Here is a 17,102-nt window from a genome sequence, read left to right as displayed (position 1 = left end):
ACAAAAACTATTTCCTTTCTACTGTAACACTAGTAGAAGTAGTTCATGATGATCATGTTAGCAAGCACATTCAAAATATATATACTCAGACAGTAAGCCTGACAGATGTATGGCAATTAAAACCTATTTCTGGCATTGCGTTGTGTGAACTGCATCTAATTTGGGAGCCTATTAAGACGCACAATACATAGCTAGACTGTACTCTGCTGGGAGCTCTGCAAGACATTTGCTAGAACTAAGCAGATGGCTGGATTCCAAATTCTAGTTTCTTCTATTTGTTAAAATAACTTTCAAACATCCTCCTACAATTTACAACCATTCTATTAGATGGAGAGTTAAATCTTTTGCATCTGCTGCTTGACATCCTGTTTTTCACTATGAACTTTGAAAGGAACAAACTGTGTTGCAATTTAGATTTCAACTTCTTCTTGTGCTCCTCCTCAGTGGTACATAGTCTTCTAAAGGAACCGTAAATATATCTAGATCTATGTCACTGGGGAGGTAAACAGTCTGCACAGAAATGCTAACACCTGAGAAATGACAAATAGGAAATGCTATTTTATTTCTTCAAAAATGGTAAAATTATATACGGTCACAATAAAATTGAAAAGTTGCAAAATAAAAAAGCAAAACAAAAAACTTTTGCTTTAAAACAGGTTTAAGCAACCTGTGGCTCATCAGCTGCTGTAGAACTACTACTACTCCTAGAATTTGACTGCTGGAGAGCCATAAGTTGCCTTTAAACAGTATCGTGATTCATGTTTCTTGGTAGGAGTTTCAGTATTTGAATACATTTAGATGTCCTTTCTTTATGAATCAGTAATCTTGTGTATTCGGCAGTCTTCAGGAACTGCGGAGTGTGTGGCAGCCTACAGATATGGCGCTGTACTCTCTCTGATCGCTCATGTGCTACTTGGTCTATCTGATAAAGCCTTAGATCCTGGAGTAGACTGGGATGAGTGGAGGTGATCAGATCCTTAAGGTGTTTAGAGAGTAGTCTGATATACACAAGCTTCTCTGCCCAGAAGTTGGCTTCACCTTTCTCAAACAGGTCATCGTCTTCCACCTTGAAACATACAATATAGTTTAGTAAGCTGTGTGTGGAAACCTAATCACATATTTTGTTTTATGACAGCACATTTTGTAATAGATTAGAATTACATATGAGAACATACACATTGTAAAATGCAAATAAAAACTTCAGGAAGCGTTTCCTTGTCTGTGCGCTATAACGAAATAACGTCCTAATAGACAGGTAAAACAAAATACTTTCCCACGTTACAGAAAACATCGGGATCCAGCACTCTCCAAGCAGACCTCCCCTAATTGTGAGTCCATGCAAGGTTAAGGTGATCACGTTCACCCTTTCTGCCTGCTGTCATGGGAGCACATTTCCTCACACGTGTGTATTAGACGTGTTTATTTAGGGATGGCGCATCCACAGCATGTCTGGAATCAACTTTGCCCCTAAAGCAGATCTGTTATCCCGTATTCAAACTAGGTGTCTGTCTAGGGCAACGCAGCTGAAGAGGCAGCACAGAAATAACTTGTGTTTCCTTTTAATCATCTTAATTTGCTACTTCACCTTGTTGTCTAGAGGGAAATAAGTATGTACTCAGTGACTTAGTAGCATTAACTCTAAAGTGCAGACTTGTCTCACAGCAACTATGCTGCCCACCTCCACCCCTCTCCACTCCAAATGTCTCCCAATGCTGCAGGGTTACTGTAACACCATCCTCCATCGCATCCCATTGTTTCATCCTGGTGTAGATTTTGCTGTTGCTAAAGGAAATTGTTTTTTTCTTGCAGACCTATGTAAAATGCAATAGTGGAACAAACAATGGAAATCTGGATACACTGTGCACATTATAAGTGAAGGCTACTCATTTTAATAAAAGCTGCTTATATATACGTTGTATATCCCTTGCTCTGTAAGAAATTGTTTTGGAAATGAATACAGTATAAAGCCTTTCCTGTTTAGGCAGACATTTCACTAACTCACCTTAATCCCAATGGCTCTTAAAACACCTATACTGTTTATGTTCCGTAGTCTTCATTTGCTTTCATTTTGTAATTGTAAAAGTCTCCTGAGCCCTTTGGCATAAAAGTACTGTACAACTTAATTATTATACACTGGTATTCGCGCCTGCCATATCCTCTCGTAAAACGTCTGCGATGATATGTTTTACACCTGTGAGTCTAATTGGTAATATGAATAACACAACATTCCTATCCACAGGGTTACATCACGCTTGGTGTGAACTGCAGGCTTGTGAAGGTGGTCAGTGTAATTACCAAATCCACAGCTTCCAGGTCGTCCTCTCCTAACAGCCACTCCATGAGGACAGTGACACCCGCTGGAACTTGATCCCACTGCTGAAGACGCTCACACAGGACCCCGAGTGTTAGGTCCAAGGCCATAGTAGGATTGACAGTACAATATGCAAACCCTGTATAGAAGACAGAACACAGGACGTGAGCAGGGGTCAGGATTACCAGCTGTTCTTCCGTTTAGCTCTCTCAACTTCATTCCTGTATCAATATGTCTTAATATCAACAGGTGAAAGTACTGTACAATAATCTCCAACTCTCGGGTCATGAAACTTTAAAACATTATTTTAAAAGCATGTTTTATTTAATGTTGCATTGGCCACTTGAGGAGTGTTCCCATTGGAGTATATGGATTACATGTCATAATATTTTAAAAATCATATTTGAAGGAGACCTTCACATAGAACTGACAATTCTTTTTTGATGGAGTTCCATAAGTTAATAAAAAATGCAGAAGGCCAATCAGCTGGGTTCTGGAGATCCACCTAGTACCCCCTCATCTATCGCTATTAGGAAAGTATGTCCTATCTCTTGCTGGCAGCATAATGTTCACCGACAACACATTGTCTTTTAGAAAAAAATAAGAACAGGCTGCCATGGCAGGAGTGAGGAGAGCCAACTCATATTTGCCGAGATCCAGGCCTCAGAATAAGAACCTCCCTATAGGGTCTAGGTAAATGAAAGGATTTTGACATTTGGGAAGACATCCCGTGTATGTTACAAATCTGGAACAATATCAACACAAGACCTATATCTTACATTAATGATGCTTACTGTGTAAATCTACTCTGAAATAGTACAATTGCCATGTTTACAAGGTCATTGCTTGATCTGCACACGAAGACGACAATGTAAAGCAATTCGGCTGTTCAGATTGAGTTTTGGTCACATATGACGCCTGAAGCATAATACAATTATTACAAATGTACCATCAATGAAAAAATATCTAGAACAGGATTCAACATTGGATTACAATACGGAAGGGTGAGGGGGAATCCAGTCTGACGCAGACTCACAGCAGCCCCATTCAGCATTAGTGCTGAGTATTCTAACTGGAACCTAAATACCTACATGAGGAAATCTACAAAGGTTACATCATACTGTTTCACCCCTCGCACTTGTCCCTTTGACCTCTCCATGATGTATTCAGTTTGTCCCTCTATAGATATTCTGGGGAAATGAGGGATCTTCTCTTACTGAAATAAATCAGACCTCACTTCATTAATCTATCACATAACAGCAACCACCCCTCAAGAACCTATTATGGCCGGATACTATTGTTGGTGTTTTACTGTTACTCTGCTTAATGCAGTGATGATTCGTATTCTTCTTCTTTGTTTACCTCTGGTCTACTCTCCCCAGGCTTGTTTACTCCATGCTTACATCTTTGGCTTATGGAAAACTGATTAGCGTTTGACTGGAAGCCAGTGTAGGAAATAAGAAAGCAATGATTACTTAAACAAGGCAGCTACATTAACTCTAATGAGCAGAAAAACAAAACAAAAAAAACAAGCAAGCATTTAAACAACGGAGGAGAGAGGGAAGGCACGTTTTAAAACCAGCTAAAATTCTCTTTATACAAGATGTCTAAATGTAAATCAAGCAATTTCAACATTGTTCCTGCATTGCGTCACTTTAATTCCTATGCAGTGCCTTTGCTAAATATGGACCCAAGTGAGAGTCACCACACGCGGAGACTGGATCATTTCACAATTCCAACTCTTGATAACTTCTGGAGAACATTTACTATTACAAACAAAGCAGTCATGCAGTCATTAGAGATGTTCTTTATATTCGTCCTGTAAACAGTTCTACCAGCAAACATAAGATACAAACATTCATTCTGCATGCTATAATCTACTATCCCACCAAATCACGTTGTGTAAATAGCTGCTGATGGAACACAGGACAGGACTCCGGCCTGTCACTGGACAGAAGACGCCGTCTCTCGCAGCACAGTCACACAGCCAAACCCGATGAACCTCTGGGGCTGTAATCTGGTTCCTTTGCAGCAGTTATTAGGTTTAAAGGGGAAATTATAAGGAAGGGTTTATCTTCCTCTTAAGAGGAAAATATATCTGTTCATAATTGTATTTGAACTTATTATTTTTTTTTTTTTTAATTTTCTTAACTTATCTTGCATTAGAACAATTGTTTTGATTCATTTGATCGGTGAACATTACCCTGTGGTCAAGTGGGACTCCTTTAGTTTCATTTCATGATCCAAATACATAAATGTAGCTTCATGACTAAATGAAAACTGGGTACACACCACAGTGTTTTCAACTAATTATCAGGCCAATCAAACGATAAACGACCGTTCGGCCCGATATTGCATTAGTGTGTGCAATGCAACGATGAACGATAATCGTAATGTGTAATTGATTTTTAAACTGGATTAAAAATGTCGTTCAACAGGGAACAATGTCGTTCCAATTCTGCAGTGTGTATGCACTCAGGACCGGCAGTGTCCATAGATCTCTATGGAGTGTGTAGAGTCACCATCTTTTCAGCCCAGGGACAGATTGGCTACAGAACCTACTGGGACTCTTCCGAATGTACTTTTTGAGTTTTATTCTGAAAAACAAAACAAAAATCACTTATTCATATGTAGCGCCCCCCCCCCCCCTCCCTCCTGGACTCCTGGATAGGGAGCCAGCAATGGGGATGGGGGTAGGGGGGAGCTCGAGGCTGAAGCTTGGTAGCTGGCCCCTCCTCCAGGATCAGCCACTTTCCTCAATGTGGCTGCGGATCTACTGATCTGTCCCCTCCCTCCTTCCACTAGTGTGTCTGCCTGTAGTCTCTCCAACCAGTGGTCACAAAGATTCATGTATTTTTATAACACAGGACAGACAGTTTTTTCCCTGCATTGCTTTAGAAATGACCCACTGTGGATTAAGTCATCGCATCTAGGTTTTCCTAAATATTACTACAACCAAATTCCAATAGTTCTTAGTCCCGCCTACTTTTGTGTTGACCCCACCTATAATTGATCTGGTCCCGCTCACGAGGCCACTCCAAGAATTGTTTCCAGGGCCAATTTAAGTTCCCAATGTCACCCCTGTTTCAGAAGATGGTTATGACAGATGAAGAGCACAGATCTGAAGGTAAATCATGTGAAATCATGTTTAGTGTTTACACATAAATCGCATGATAAAATCGTCAAGGATATCGCATCGGGAGAAATTTTGAATAGTGTGTACCCAGCCTAAGAATGGTGTGTGTCGGTGAGCTTGTGGTAAACCAATAATACAGTGCCTACTGGTGCCTAACTATAATTAAAAACAAAACAAAGACAATGCTTTGGCAATCAGTAATATTTCAGCAATGCACAGGGGCAGACATAGACGTTTTCATTGACTTCACAATAAAAGTAACGGTGTTTGAAAAAAATAAAAATAAATAGGAAAGTAAATGTAGTACCAATTTATCTCTATTACCATTGTAATTTTCCACCTTCTGTGTCATTTTCTCCTTTATTTCCCCCTGCAGTCATCATCATCACCATTTATTTATATAGCGCCACTGATTCCGCAGCGCTGTACAGAGAACTCATTCACATCAGTCCCTGCCCCATTGGAGCTTACAGTCTAAATTCCCTAACATACACACACACACAGACAGAGAGAGACTAGGGTCAATTTTTGATAGCAGCCAAATAACCTACTAGTATGTTTTTGGAGTGTGGGAGGAAACCGGAGCACCCGGAGGAAACCCACGCAAACACGGGGAGAACATACAAACTCCACACAGATAAGGCCATGGTCGGGAATTGAACTCATGACCCCAGCGCTGTGAGGCAGAGGTGCTAACCACTGAGCCACCGTGTCCCTCCGTTTCTCTCAGTCCCTCTTACCTGTCTCCTCTCTTATCCATGCTGGATGTTTCTTTTCATCCTCCCTGCTGCAATAAATGCAGGAAACACAGTCCCTTCCCAGCCAGTCCCATATGTCACTCAAAATACCTTTAAATGACAAAAACGTGGGTTCTACTTTCCAAGCAGTGAAACTGATTTTTACAGAACTTGACTGGTGAGTCAGGCAACTTGCAGATGAAGCAAATGGCTTCTGCCATAACAACAGAGCCTACTGAGGAAGTCACATACTGTGGTGAAACGCGTTGGAAACCTATCAACACTCAAAAACAGGTTGAAATTTACTGATTTTCTTCTATTCATCTAACTACTAACTGACTTACCAACTCCTTTATCTATTCATTGATTTACTGTCATATATTTTTTTATTTACTGTTTCACTAATTTGTCTGTCTCACGATTTACTGTATTCATGCCTGTACACCCCTCACCTAGTTTAAAGTCAGTACAGATCCTAAAGGCTGTCTTAGTCGCTATCTTACCCACTTTTAGCTATTCCTACCCTGTCCTATACTAAATAGACCACATTCATCTTACTAGAAATATATCATTTTAATTATTTCAACTAAACTTCTCTTTCAGAAAGTAGCCCAATAGAAGCTCTCTCATGAACGGTCTTGGATGTTGAATAGACTAGAGTGCTCAACTCAATATCACCACTGATATCACTAAAAACTTCACCCTACTCCACTTCTCACAATTTGTCACTCTGTATAACACCCCTAGCCACTTAGCATAACTCCTCCCCCCTCCCCTAACAGCCCATTCAAATTACACACCTTTCCTTATTCCCAGACACATTCACACCCTCCTCACCTTATCCCATCTGTCTATACCCCATTTATTCACCACACACATCCCCAAAACAGACCCCAATAAATCCTGTTAACTACACACCCTTACCCAACAACACCTATCCCACTCATCCAACTGACCCTTTTACCTCCTCTTTTCGGTGACAGTACCTACAGCTACTCTACAACGCCACGGCATCTTACTACAAGCAGTGCTCCATGGCTACGGACTGATAAGTATTACTTTACTAGGTGAAGGAACCCGTGTCTGCAGCTCACACACACACACTACTTCCCACACTAGCTAAGCACATTACTGAACCCTCTACTACAAATAACAGACTGCATAACTCAGGCATGGAAGTACACTTTTTTCCATTCACAATATAGGACTCTACAACCAATATTACTGAACAAAAAGTTGATGTATTCTCTACATAATTGTAACTGAATTAGAAAACAGCTGTCCTTCCAATTTATTTGAAAACAGAACGTGAAATTCCAAAGATACAAAGTTTTATCAATGCCCTGAAACTTCTCCACATCTGCATTATCTATAAATGGCAGAAAGGATTCTATAATATAAGATCAACTGGTATTTTATCTAGAATTTTCCTTTGAACTCCCCCACAAAACTGATATGATTGATTTTGTTGAAGAACACCATGTTCTCTTATACAGTACTCTATGCACAGCTCTGATACGGAACACAGAGAGCGTTGGCCGCAATGCGAGCTTCTACTTGCTCAAAATCCCGTCCCTCTCATTTATACATTTCTAAGAAAAAAGGAGTGATACAGTGTGACTTCAAGGAATGTAGAGATAAACAGTTTCTTATTGCTTAGGAAGAATTTTGTTTCCGCTGAAAAGTGTATTGACTTTTTCAACATAAACATGTGTACCTTTGTTTCCAATGATCTGCTAATAACACCATTTTGTGTGTTGTATGTTGTACATATGTACTACATATAGATTCCTGTCTTACGAAGGGAGCAGAGTCCTGGAAACTTGCTGTTTGTTTTTTGTAGTTAACCATTAAAAGGTATTACAAGGTGCATGACAGTTATGGTTATTGTGATTGTTTGAGGACAAATGTATTGTTATAATTTTACTCCTAAGTCATCTTAAATCAGCTGCTGGAATGCAGGGTCAGGGAAAAGGCCTATTCAGCATATAAGGTTGACAAACTATGCTGATTAAACGTTATATTTTCAACATTTATGTGCATTTTGCACATAATGTTCTAATATGGGTCAATGGGATGTGATACATATGTTCGACAGTTGCATGAGTAACATTTAAATGGCTGACACCATAATATAGACAGGGTTGGAAAGTTGACAATAGTGATGACATCAATAGTATTGTTTGGTCGACAATTCAAATGTAGACAGTATTATTAAGTCGACATTAATATCCCTAATCATTACCCTATACCTAACCCTATAATACGGTCTACAGTAGAACTGTCAATCTTATAATACCGTCTATATTACAAGTGTCGATCTAATAATATCATCTATATTAGAAGTGTCAATATAATAATATTCTCTACATTAGAAGTGTCGATTTAATAATACCGTCCATATTACAACTGTTGATCTAATAATACCGTGTACATTAGAATTATCTATCTAATAATACTGGCTACATTAGAATTGGCAAACAAATGATTGTCTAGCCGATGACCACATACCGGGCAATGTGCAGGCAATATTAAATGAGAAGGTCTAATCAGCATATTTGTACTGCCCTTTATTTATTCAGAATATAAGAGTAACATCAATGTGATAATCAGATTGATAAACCTACTTGCCCACTCTCCCGGAAGAGTAGGCCAACCTCCTGGGTTCCACTTCACTTTGCCCTAAAGACGGGTGGGGAATTGATGGCAGGATTCCATGCGAGTTGCTTCACCATGGTCCTACCCCCTGCTGTGCTAAGCCGCAATTTGCATAGCTGGGCAGTGGGAGGGGGTGATTATGCAAATCATGTCTCTTATCCAGTTTTCCCTTGAAGCTCCCCTCCAGGTGATCCCAGAGGAGAGCTCCAAAAAGTAGGCAAGTATAAACAGCCTCAATCCCAGGGTTCAGGTCTTCCTGTGCAAGATTAAGGAAAATTAATTTATGCATTAGTAGACTGGAGACTAAAGAAGGCTAATAGGAACATGGAAACTATACGTTAAAGTATTCGCTACGCAATTTGATGTTAGAATGTGGCAAAATATTACCAATATATTTTACAGGATTACCGATTTCAATTGGTTGCTGGTTTTCAGATATATACAAGTGGAATAAATATATGTGTATAAATAAAAACTACATTGACCATGTTTAGTTATGACATGCATCATTCACAAGACTTGTATTGTATTGTAAGTGTTAACATATCACACCTAGTATTACTATCTTTATATATAAGGTCATATACAGTTAGGAAATAAAGCATAATACATAAAACGTTCAGATCTAATAGGCAAAATATTCAAGAAGCATAACTGCAATAATACCACATTAAGCATAACACAAAATATGTAATAGGCAAGGTACAGTTCAAACAAAGTGTAGCAAAGATCAAGCAAGAAGCATAATACAATGATGCACATATGGACCAGGTGGGAGCAGACTAGAAGACAGGAGGAGAGAGGGCTTACAATATAATGGGCCTATTGGAGATAGTAAAGATGTTTGGTGTCATCTCAGAGAACCATGATCAGTATAGAAGGACTTGGCCATTACAAGATCCCAAAATGTCTTAATGGCTTCCAATATCTTTCTCATTTATACAAGTGGATACATTATAATATATAATCAGGGCAGTCATGGGCCCGAATGTCCGTATACTTACTCTTAACAGTCATTTATGTGGGTGCTCATGACCTTGAGCGTTCCCCCGCAATTCACTTAGATTCCAAGAGAATCAGAAATGGATCATACACAACTAAAATCTGCTGTATTATTGAAGTGGACAAAACACGGTGAAAGAACAGCAAAGTCCCGGGAGGTAACCCTACCTTTGTCAGGTCATGTGACTGACCAAACTGGTCAAGTTTAAGCTTTCCTGCACTCAGGCCAAGCAGACAAATGACTTTCAGTGCCACTAAGGATTAGTGCGTTCGGAAGATGACTGTAAATACAGACTGATAGCAGTCATCTTCCAACTGCATCATGCCTGAAAATAGTCCAATTCAATGGCCGATTTCTGTAGCATAAGATGTGTCCATGTAAATAAATGTATGCAGCAATAAGTGAAGATTCAGAAGGTGCCACATTGTGTGCAATCAACATGACGGTCAATCAGAATCATATATCTCAATCTTTTATGGGCTGCATAATCCTGTGATTAGGTTTGTACTACAGAAGTGCCTACAATGTTGGTACATTTTATAAATGATGGATAATAATAACTTTGCTTAATTGGGTACTATGAAGTTGATATAACAGGAAACAAATTCAATAAACCCTTGTTAAGGAGGTGAAAATACTTACTGAAATATTCCTTCATCTATGAGCATAAATAGGAATTACAAGTCCTGCTAATGAATCTGTATGTGTTAGAACATGCAGAGCAGAACGGAGCACTCCCCACCTCAGCTGTTCACCATGGGTGCAGCACAGGAATGCATTGTCTGCAGCTGTGAGGACACAGGGAGGTGTGATGGCACCCGGGCTCCATACAGGAGGGTGCCGTGTCCACTTGCAGGTTCAGCTGCATTTCGGCATGTAGTCTGAAGTCAGAAAAGGGCAGAACACTGCTGGATGCACATTTCTACAAGCCACATTTAAAATGACCAGGTCATTTAAATTATAATTCCAGAGTTCAGGTTTAAGAGATTTGTACCAGACGATAGCATTTTGTTTAACATCCACACACAGTGCATCTTTGTGTCCTGGCCTAATAGTGTCCACACTGGGGCTGATCTGCAGCTCAATCTGAGAGTTGAACAACAACAATATCGTCTTTCAATTTGGCCACAAATGCTGCTGGCAAAAATAAGAGCCGGCTGCTTGGCTCTCAGGCTAAGCTGCCAGATTTCTCCCAGCAGTATTATTATTGGGCATAATAGTCCATTTTGGGACTACATTGCTCTGGGATATTGGGATATTTCATGACACTGGTGTATGACAAGCTGTGTTACACCCAACCAGCATCAAGAATTTGATGATTACTGTAATCAAAAGTAGGCAAATATGTTCAAATAATGGTTATCTCTGATTTTCTATTTCATATTAGACAAGTTGGATTTTGGTTTAGGGTTGGCTTAGCCCGTAGCACTTCATGCTTACACACGGACATTTAGGACGTTGGCTGTGCTGAAATACTATGTGCGGCTCCAGTGGTCGAAGTGGGAATTCAGAAGTGCTGGAATGGATATGTGAAGTGAATAGACAGGGGCCGCCTAGGCTCCCAGAAGCTTTAGGGATTTTGATAGTGTGAAAATTAATTTTAGATGCTTTTTAACATTATATAGTTTAATATAAAACATACTAAATTATGTAAGGCTATCTGCCCTGTGTCACCCTCTTCCCCTCTGTCCCTTCACCTCTCCCCAAGTCTCCTGAGATACTTCACTTTTCCTTAATATGTTCCTACATCTCTTTAATGTTTCCCCAGTTTTTCCTCACCTCTTCCTTATGTCATCCATGTGTCCCTTCTCCTTTCTCTTATCCCTCTGTCCAACCTATCCCAGGTTCCCAATCTTTAATTCCCCACCCGCTCTCTTTTGTGCCTGATCACCTGCTTCTGTGTTACTTACCCTGTGTGCCTCTCACTCTTACCACCCTCGTCCTGTCTAATTATAGGGCAGCATGGTGGCTAAGTGGTTAGCACTTCTGCCTCACAGCGCTGGAGTCATGAGTTCAATTCCCGACTGGCAGGCAACAGGGAACACTGGTGACAGGACTGTCCGAGTGGAGCCCTGGTCAGTCAGACAGGAAGTGGAGACACGTGCAGGCTTCTGTCTCCTGTATTATAATGCTCCCTCAGCCCGCCATGAACATGCTATATCTGGGAAGGTGTCCCAGCCTTCAGACCAGTGCACGCACGCATCTTAGTGTCAGCAGATGAGTAAACAAGACCCCACTGCACTCTGCTTGTTGTGTCACCCCACCAGTTTTGGTTCAGACACTTCCGCTCGCTGTCAGCCCTGCTCCTTTACCTCCTGAGCCTTGAATCACGAAATACTGCTTGCAGTGGGTAAAAGAAGTGCAGGTATACCATATCGGCACATACCGCCCCACTTTGAACACTGTGCTGCTAGAAAAAAATCCTACATGTTTACTTTGAACTATGAAAAAAGTCCACAAATGTTGGTATATCCTTTCAGACATTGATGGGCAAAAGTCAGCACCCAGCGACTTTTCACTTGTGATCCCCATCTCCTCCTAGCTATTTGCCTCCTTCTGATGCAGAATTTTTTGGAAGGGTGAAAATAAGTAGAGGGTCACTGGTACTCACAGTGAGTGGTGGGTGGGGACATGTGGAGTAGTCTGAAGGGAAGTGGAGTGAATTACGTTGCTTCTGGTGAAGTCTTTTGGTGTAAGAAGGAGAATTTTGTGGCAAGTGTGGGGTCTGAGTGGCACATGGGAGTATAAGGGTGATATGTGCGGTCTGAGTGGCACGTGGGAGTATAAAGGGGAAGTGTGGGATCTGAGTGGCACATGGGAGTATAATGGTGAAATGTGCGGTCTGAGTGGCACGTGGGAGTATAAGGGGGAAGTGTGGAGTCTGAGTGGCATGTGGGAGTATAAGGGGGCTGTATGGGGACTGAGCGGCATGTGGGAGTATAAGGGGGAAGTGTGGGGTTTGAGTGGCATATGGTAGTATAAGGGGGAAGTGTGGGATCTGAGTGACATGTGGGAGTATAAGGGGGAAGTGTGGGGTCTGAGTGGCACATGGTAGTATAAGGGGGAAGTGTGGGGTTTGAGTGGCACGTGGGAGTATAAGGGGGAAGTGTGGAGTCTGAGTGGCATGTGGGAGTATAAGGGGGCTGTATGGGGACTGAGCGGCATGTGGGAGTATAAGGGGGAAGTGTGGGGTTTGAGTGGCATATGGTAGTATAAGGGGGAAGTGTGGGGTCTAAGTGGCATCTGGGAGTATAAGGGGGAAGTGTGGGATCTGAGTGACATGTGGGAGTATAAGGGGGAAGTGTGGGGTCTGAGTGGCACATGGTAGTATAAGGGGGAAGTGTGGGGTTTGAGTGACATGTGGGAGTATAAGGGGGAAGTGTGGGGTTTGAGTGACATGTGAGAGTATAAGGGGGAAGTGTGGGGTCTGAGTGACATGTGGGAGTATAAGGGGGAAGTGTGGGGTTTGAGTGACATGTGGGAGTATAAGGGGGAAGTGTGGGGTTTGAGTGACATGTGGGAGTATAAGGGGGGAGTCGGGTCTGAGTGGCATGTGGGAGTATAAGGGTAAAGTGTGGGATCTGAGTGGCGCGTGGAAGGTCTGAGAAGGATATAAGGGCATTTTGAGTGCCTGATGTGGGAGTGCAGAGGTCATTTTGAGGCTGTTTTGTTTTAATGTTAGAAAAAAATATTTTTATTTTTTGGGTGGCGAGATGTTCAGAGGTGAGAGGGAGAATGAATGGATCAAAGTAAGAGAGGAGGCGGGAAAGCTGGTAACAACGGCTCTTTTGAAGTTAGAGGGCCACACAGGAGGCCCTTGAAGTTTATCAGATTTCCTGCCTTAAGATGATACCTCTAACCATCAAGGGGTTAAAGAAAGTGCAGTGTTCTAGAAAGATTCAGCATGTTATTTATCCACATGAACTTTGGACCCCTGATCCACAGAAGATCTCTAATTGAATGTTAATGTATAGAGAATAACAACATGTTCTAATTATTATGCAACATTATATCATAGATCGGATTCCAGCATTGCAAAATTGCTGAATGAAAGTGCATTTTTACGGTCCTCCTGGTGGGTATAGATCATCTTTATTAGCCTTCTGAGAAAGCTTGTGCCGATTAGATGTACGCAACACAAAGTGCAAGATGACAGATTTAATAAATAGAACCATACACAGCCTATTTAGAGATGACACAATGTAATAATTGTGAGGTATTTGCGATGAGTGCAGTCCATTTAAATGCCTGACATGTTTTTTTTTTTTAAGGTAGTTACTGATAATCAGGATGACTCTTCAGTCATCTCCACTGGCTGTAATATTTCTTCTTCTTTTCTTTTATGAAATATCACATAAACTTAAATAAAATTGGAAAATAAAAATAAAACACTCCAGAAAGTATAAAACCTCCACTTGAGACCAAACTTCAGAGCTGATTAACTGCAGGAAACACCCATAAAGGGAATGTACAGAAACCGGCAGCTGTATATGCCGAACAGATGTGATCAGCTTCATCCGTCAGCAGAGAGAAGGTAACGGGAGACTGAGCACGTGATATAGGGCACCCATAGGGTGACACAATAATTCATGCAGGCAGGGCCGGATTAAGGGAATGGAGGCCCCTGGGCTAAGGGGGCCTCCATTCCCCCATGAGGGCCCCCCCCGTTATCCGAGCTGCCCGCGAGCCCCCCCCCTGTGATCCGAGCTGCCCGCGCCCCCTCCCCCCAGCACTTACCTCCTTCTCCGGTGCGCTGTATGCTCTTTACTGAGGAGATCTCGTGAGAGTGAGACTCACGAGATCTCCTCAGTAAGGAGACTACAGCGTGCCGGGGAAGGACCGCAGTGAAAGTGCTCAGCAGCACTGATCGCGCCGGGGGCGCCACCGACCGATCAATACTGCTGCTGAGCACTTTCAAGGGCCTCCCTGATGCCATAGGCCCCTGGGCTGTAGCCCAGTTAGCCCTATGGTTAATTCGGCCCTAAATGCAGGGTTATCTCCCATGTGGCCAGATAGCATTAATTGAGACGTACAATAAGAGTAAATGGACAATAAATATGAATAGCGACAAAACAAAGATTAATGGGTGGAAATAAATATATATATATATATATATATGCACTGAGCTAGTATGCGTCACGTAAGTGTGGGAGCAATCTAATGCTAGCAATCTTGTCACAGACTTTAAGGGGAAGATTCAGTTCACCACAATATGTCACCACAACAGTTCTCGGAGACACATTGGGGCATATTCAATTGTTTAGTTTCCCTGTGGCGTTAAAACTATTACCGGTATTATGGTAATAGTAAGCTGGATTTCAGTTCGCAGCTCCATGAGCCGCGAGCTGAAATCCAGCGAGAAAAGTACCGTTATACCGGTATTTATGCGCACTATTACCGTAATGACGGTAATAGTGCGCATGCCGCGAGATTTTTGGCTATAACGCCAACAATTGAATATGCCCCATCGAGTCAATGTTCAGGCTGAAGTTTCCGCTTATATTTCCTTGCGTCCCATAGAGGCGTGCAGGCAAAAGATTGCGGAGATTCCTTACCGTAATGGGCAGCAAAGTGCGCAGCCAAATATGGAGGCGATGTCCGCCAGCAAGACGGCTGAATAGAATCTGTTTGCGGTTAGGTGATATTTAAGTTATTTGCACATTGTTAGAAAAAAGCGCAGGGAAGCACTGAATGAGGAGAGCAGGGTAGAGAGACGACTTACAACTACCTTGGTAGGAAAGTTTAATTCTTCACCCTATAAAGTACAGATGGTACATGAATAACCATCACAAAGATGACCTCAGCATAAAACAGGTTTATAATTCACCGACAGACTGATTAAAAAATGGAGCTCGTTTGAGAACATGAGAGCGGGCCCCCTAAGTATATAACAATAAAGATCATTTAGTAAATGAAAGCTTATGTACTTTAAATATTTTGGCATAAATCTGGTTCGTTTAATCATACAATTTATTAGTGTAATGTGCATTAGACTGATGGGGGCATATTCAATTGTTGGCGGAAATACGGTAATAGTGCGCGGAAATACCGTTATTACGGTAATAGTGCGCGTAAATACCGTTATTACGGTAGTTTTCTCGCTGGATTTCAGTTCGCGGCTCAGGGAGTTGCGAGCTGAAATCCAGCTTACTATTACCGTAATAGTTTTAACGCCGCGGGGATTCAGAAGAATTGAATGTGCCCCATAGACTCTAATCTAACCGTTATGGTGCTACTTGTGCCACGTTATCAGAAGTTCTTCCAGCTCCTCATTACACCAAGCATTAATTTGTCTCTGGGCTAAAAGAGACACTTGTTGGAACAATAGACAACTGGGCATATTATCTCTTGCACATACAACTTCTCTGCGTCAAATCACATCATACACATTTGATCTACCTGCACAGCAAAATGCATGTGAACAGGGGTTTAGCACAGTGGATCTCAAACTTTTTTTAAGTTAAAGGGTTTCCATAATGTTTTCAAGTCACCCCTAAGCCGAAATAATTACCAAGTAGTTCCCCGCCCTGCTTACCACTGGCCCTGGCCGAGGCACTCCTGTGAGCCCAGGGAGCCTAAGCGCACAGTTTGGGAACCATTGGTTTAGCATGTAAAAAAATAAATAATTTATTGGAAAACAATAAATATTCTCTGGATAAAACACCCACAGTAATAATGCAGGATATATAATTACTCTTTAAAATAAGGGTTATTGCCGAGCACATGAAGACAACCTGCTGCAGTGCCTGGGAATTCAATCTTTCCAAAATAAGAGACTAATGCATTTTCACAGTACAACGTAGGATGCATTCATAACCAGAGCTGGTTATTTTCAGATGATCAGCGGGTTGACACTGCAGCCTAGACCACTATGTAAGGGATAGTGAGCTTTAAACCCGCTACAATAAAAACTTGCGGTACTGAGAAAAGGGAGCTTCCAGTTACATTAAATGGATATTAACTATGCACTTATCTTGGTTGTGAAGGCTTCTGCTGTCAAACAAGTAAAAGCTGCTGCCAATCTGGTGGGTTAAATAGAGTCCTTTTAACTCCCTACGCCTTAACTGGAGTAGTCCCTGAGCGAAGAGGCCCTCACTTAAATCCAGGCATATTTACTTAGGATACTTATTTAATGTTGTTATGGAGAACAAGGTGGGGTGGTAGGAAAACACAAAGCAACAACACGCAGGTTTTATTTTCATACAACGCAATAATATGCAGGTTTTATTTCCATATAACGCATCAATCACCACAAGC

The 17,102-nt window shown here is 41.5% G+C and overlaps 1 protein-coding gene across 1 annotated transcript in view; it reads right to left on the bottom strand.

The window, feature by feature from the left end:
• Nucleotides 1–535: 535 nt before the first annotated feature.
• The window catches only part of THADA (THADA armadillo repeat containing), a 427,561-nt gene continuing 410,994 nt past the window's right edge, over nt 536–17,102 (bottom strand). Inside the window, exons 37-38 of the mRNA XM_075204150.1 lie at nt 2,296–2,450; nt 536–1,066 (exon numbers count right to left, since the gene is read on the bottom strand). Coding sequence (XP_075060251.1) covers nt 740–1,066; nt 2,296–2,450 — 482 coding nt within the window. The 3' untranslated portion in view covers nt 536–739. The remainder of the gene's footprint in view (nt 1,067–2,295; nt 2,451–17,102) is intronic.

Source organism: Mixophyes fleayi, chromosome 3 (genome assembly GCF_038048845.1).
Source record: "Mixophyes fleayi isolate aMixFle1 chromosome 3, aMixFle1.hap1, whole genome shotgun sequence".
NCBI lineage: Eukaryota > Metazoa > Chordata > Amphibia > Anura > Limnodynastidae > Mixophyes > Mixophyes fleayi.
The sequence above is the reverse complement of the archived record's forward strand: the minus strand, read 5'-3'. Positions and strand labels throughout refer to the sequence as shown.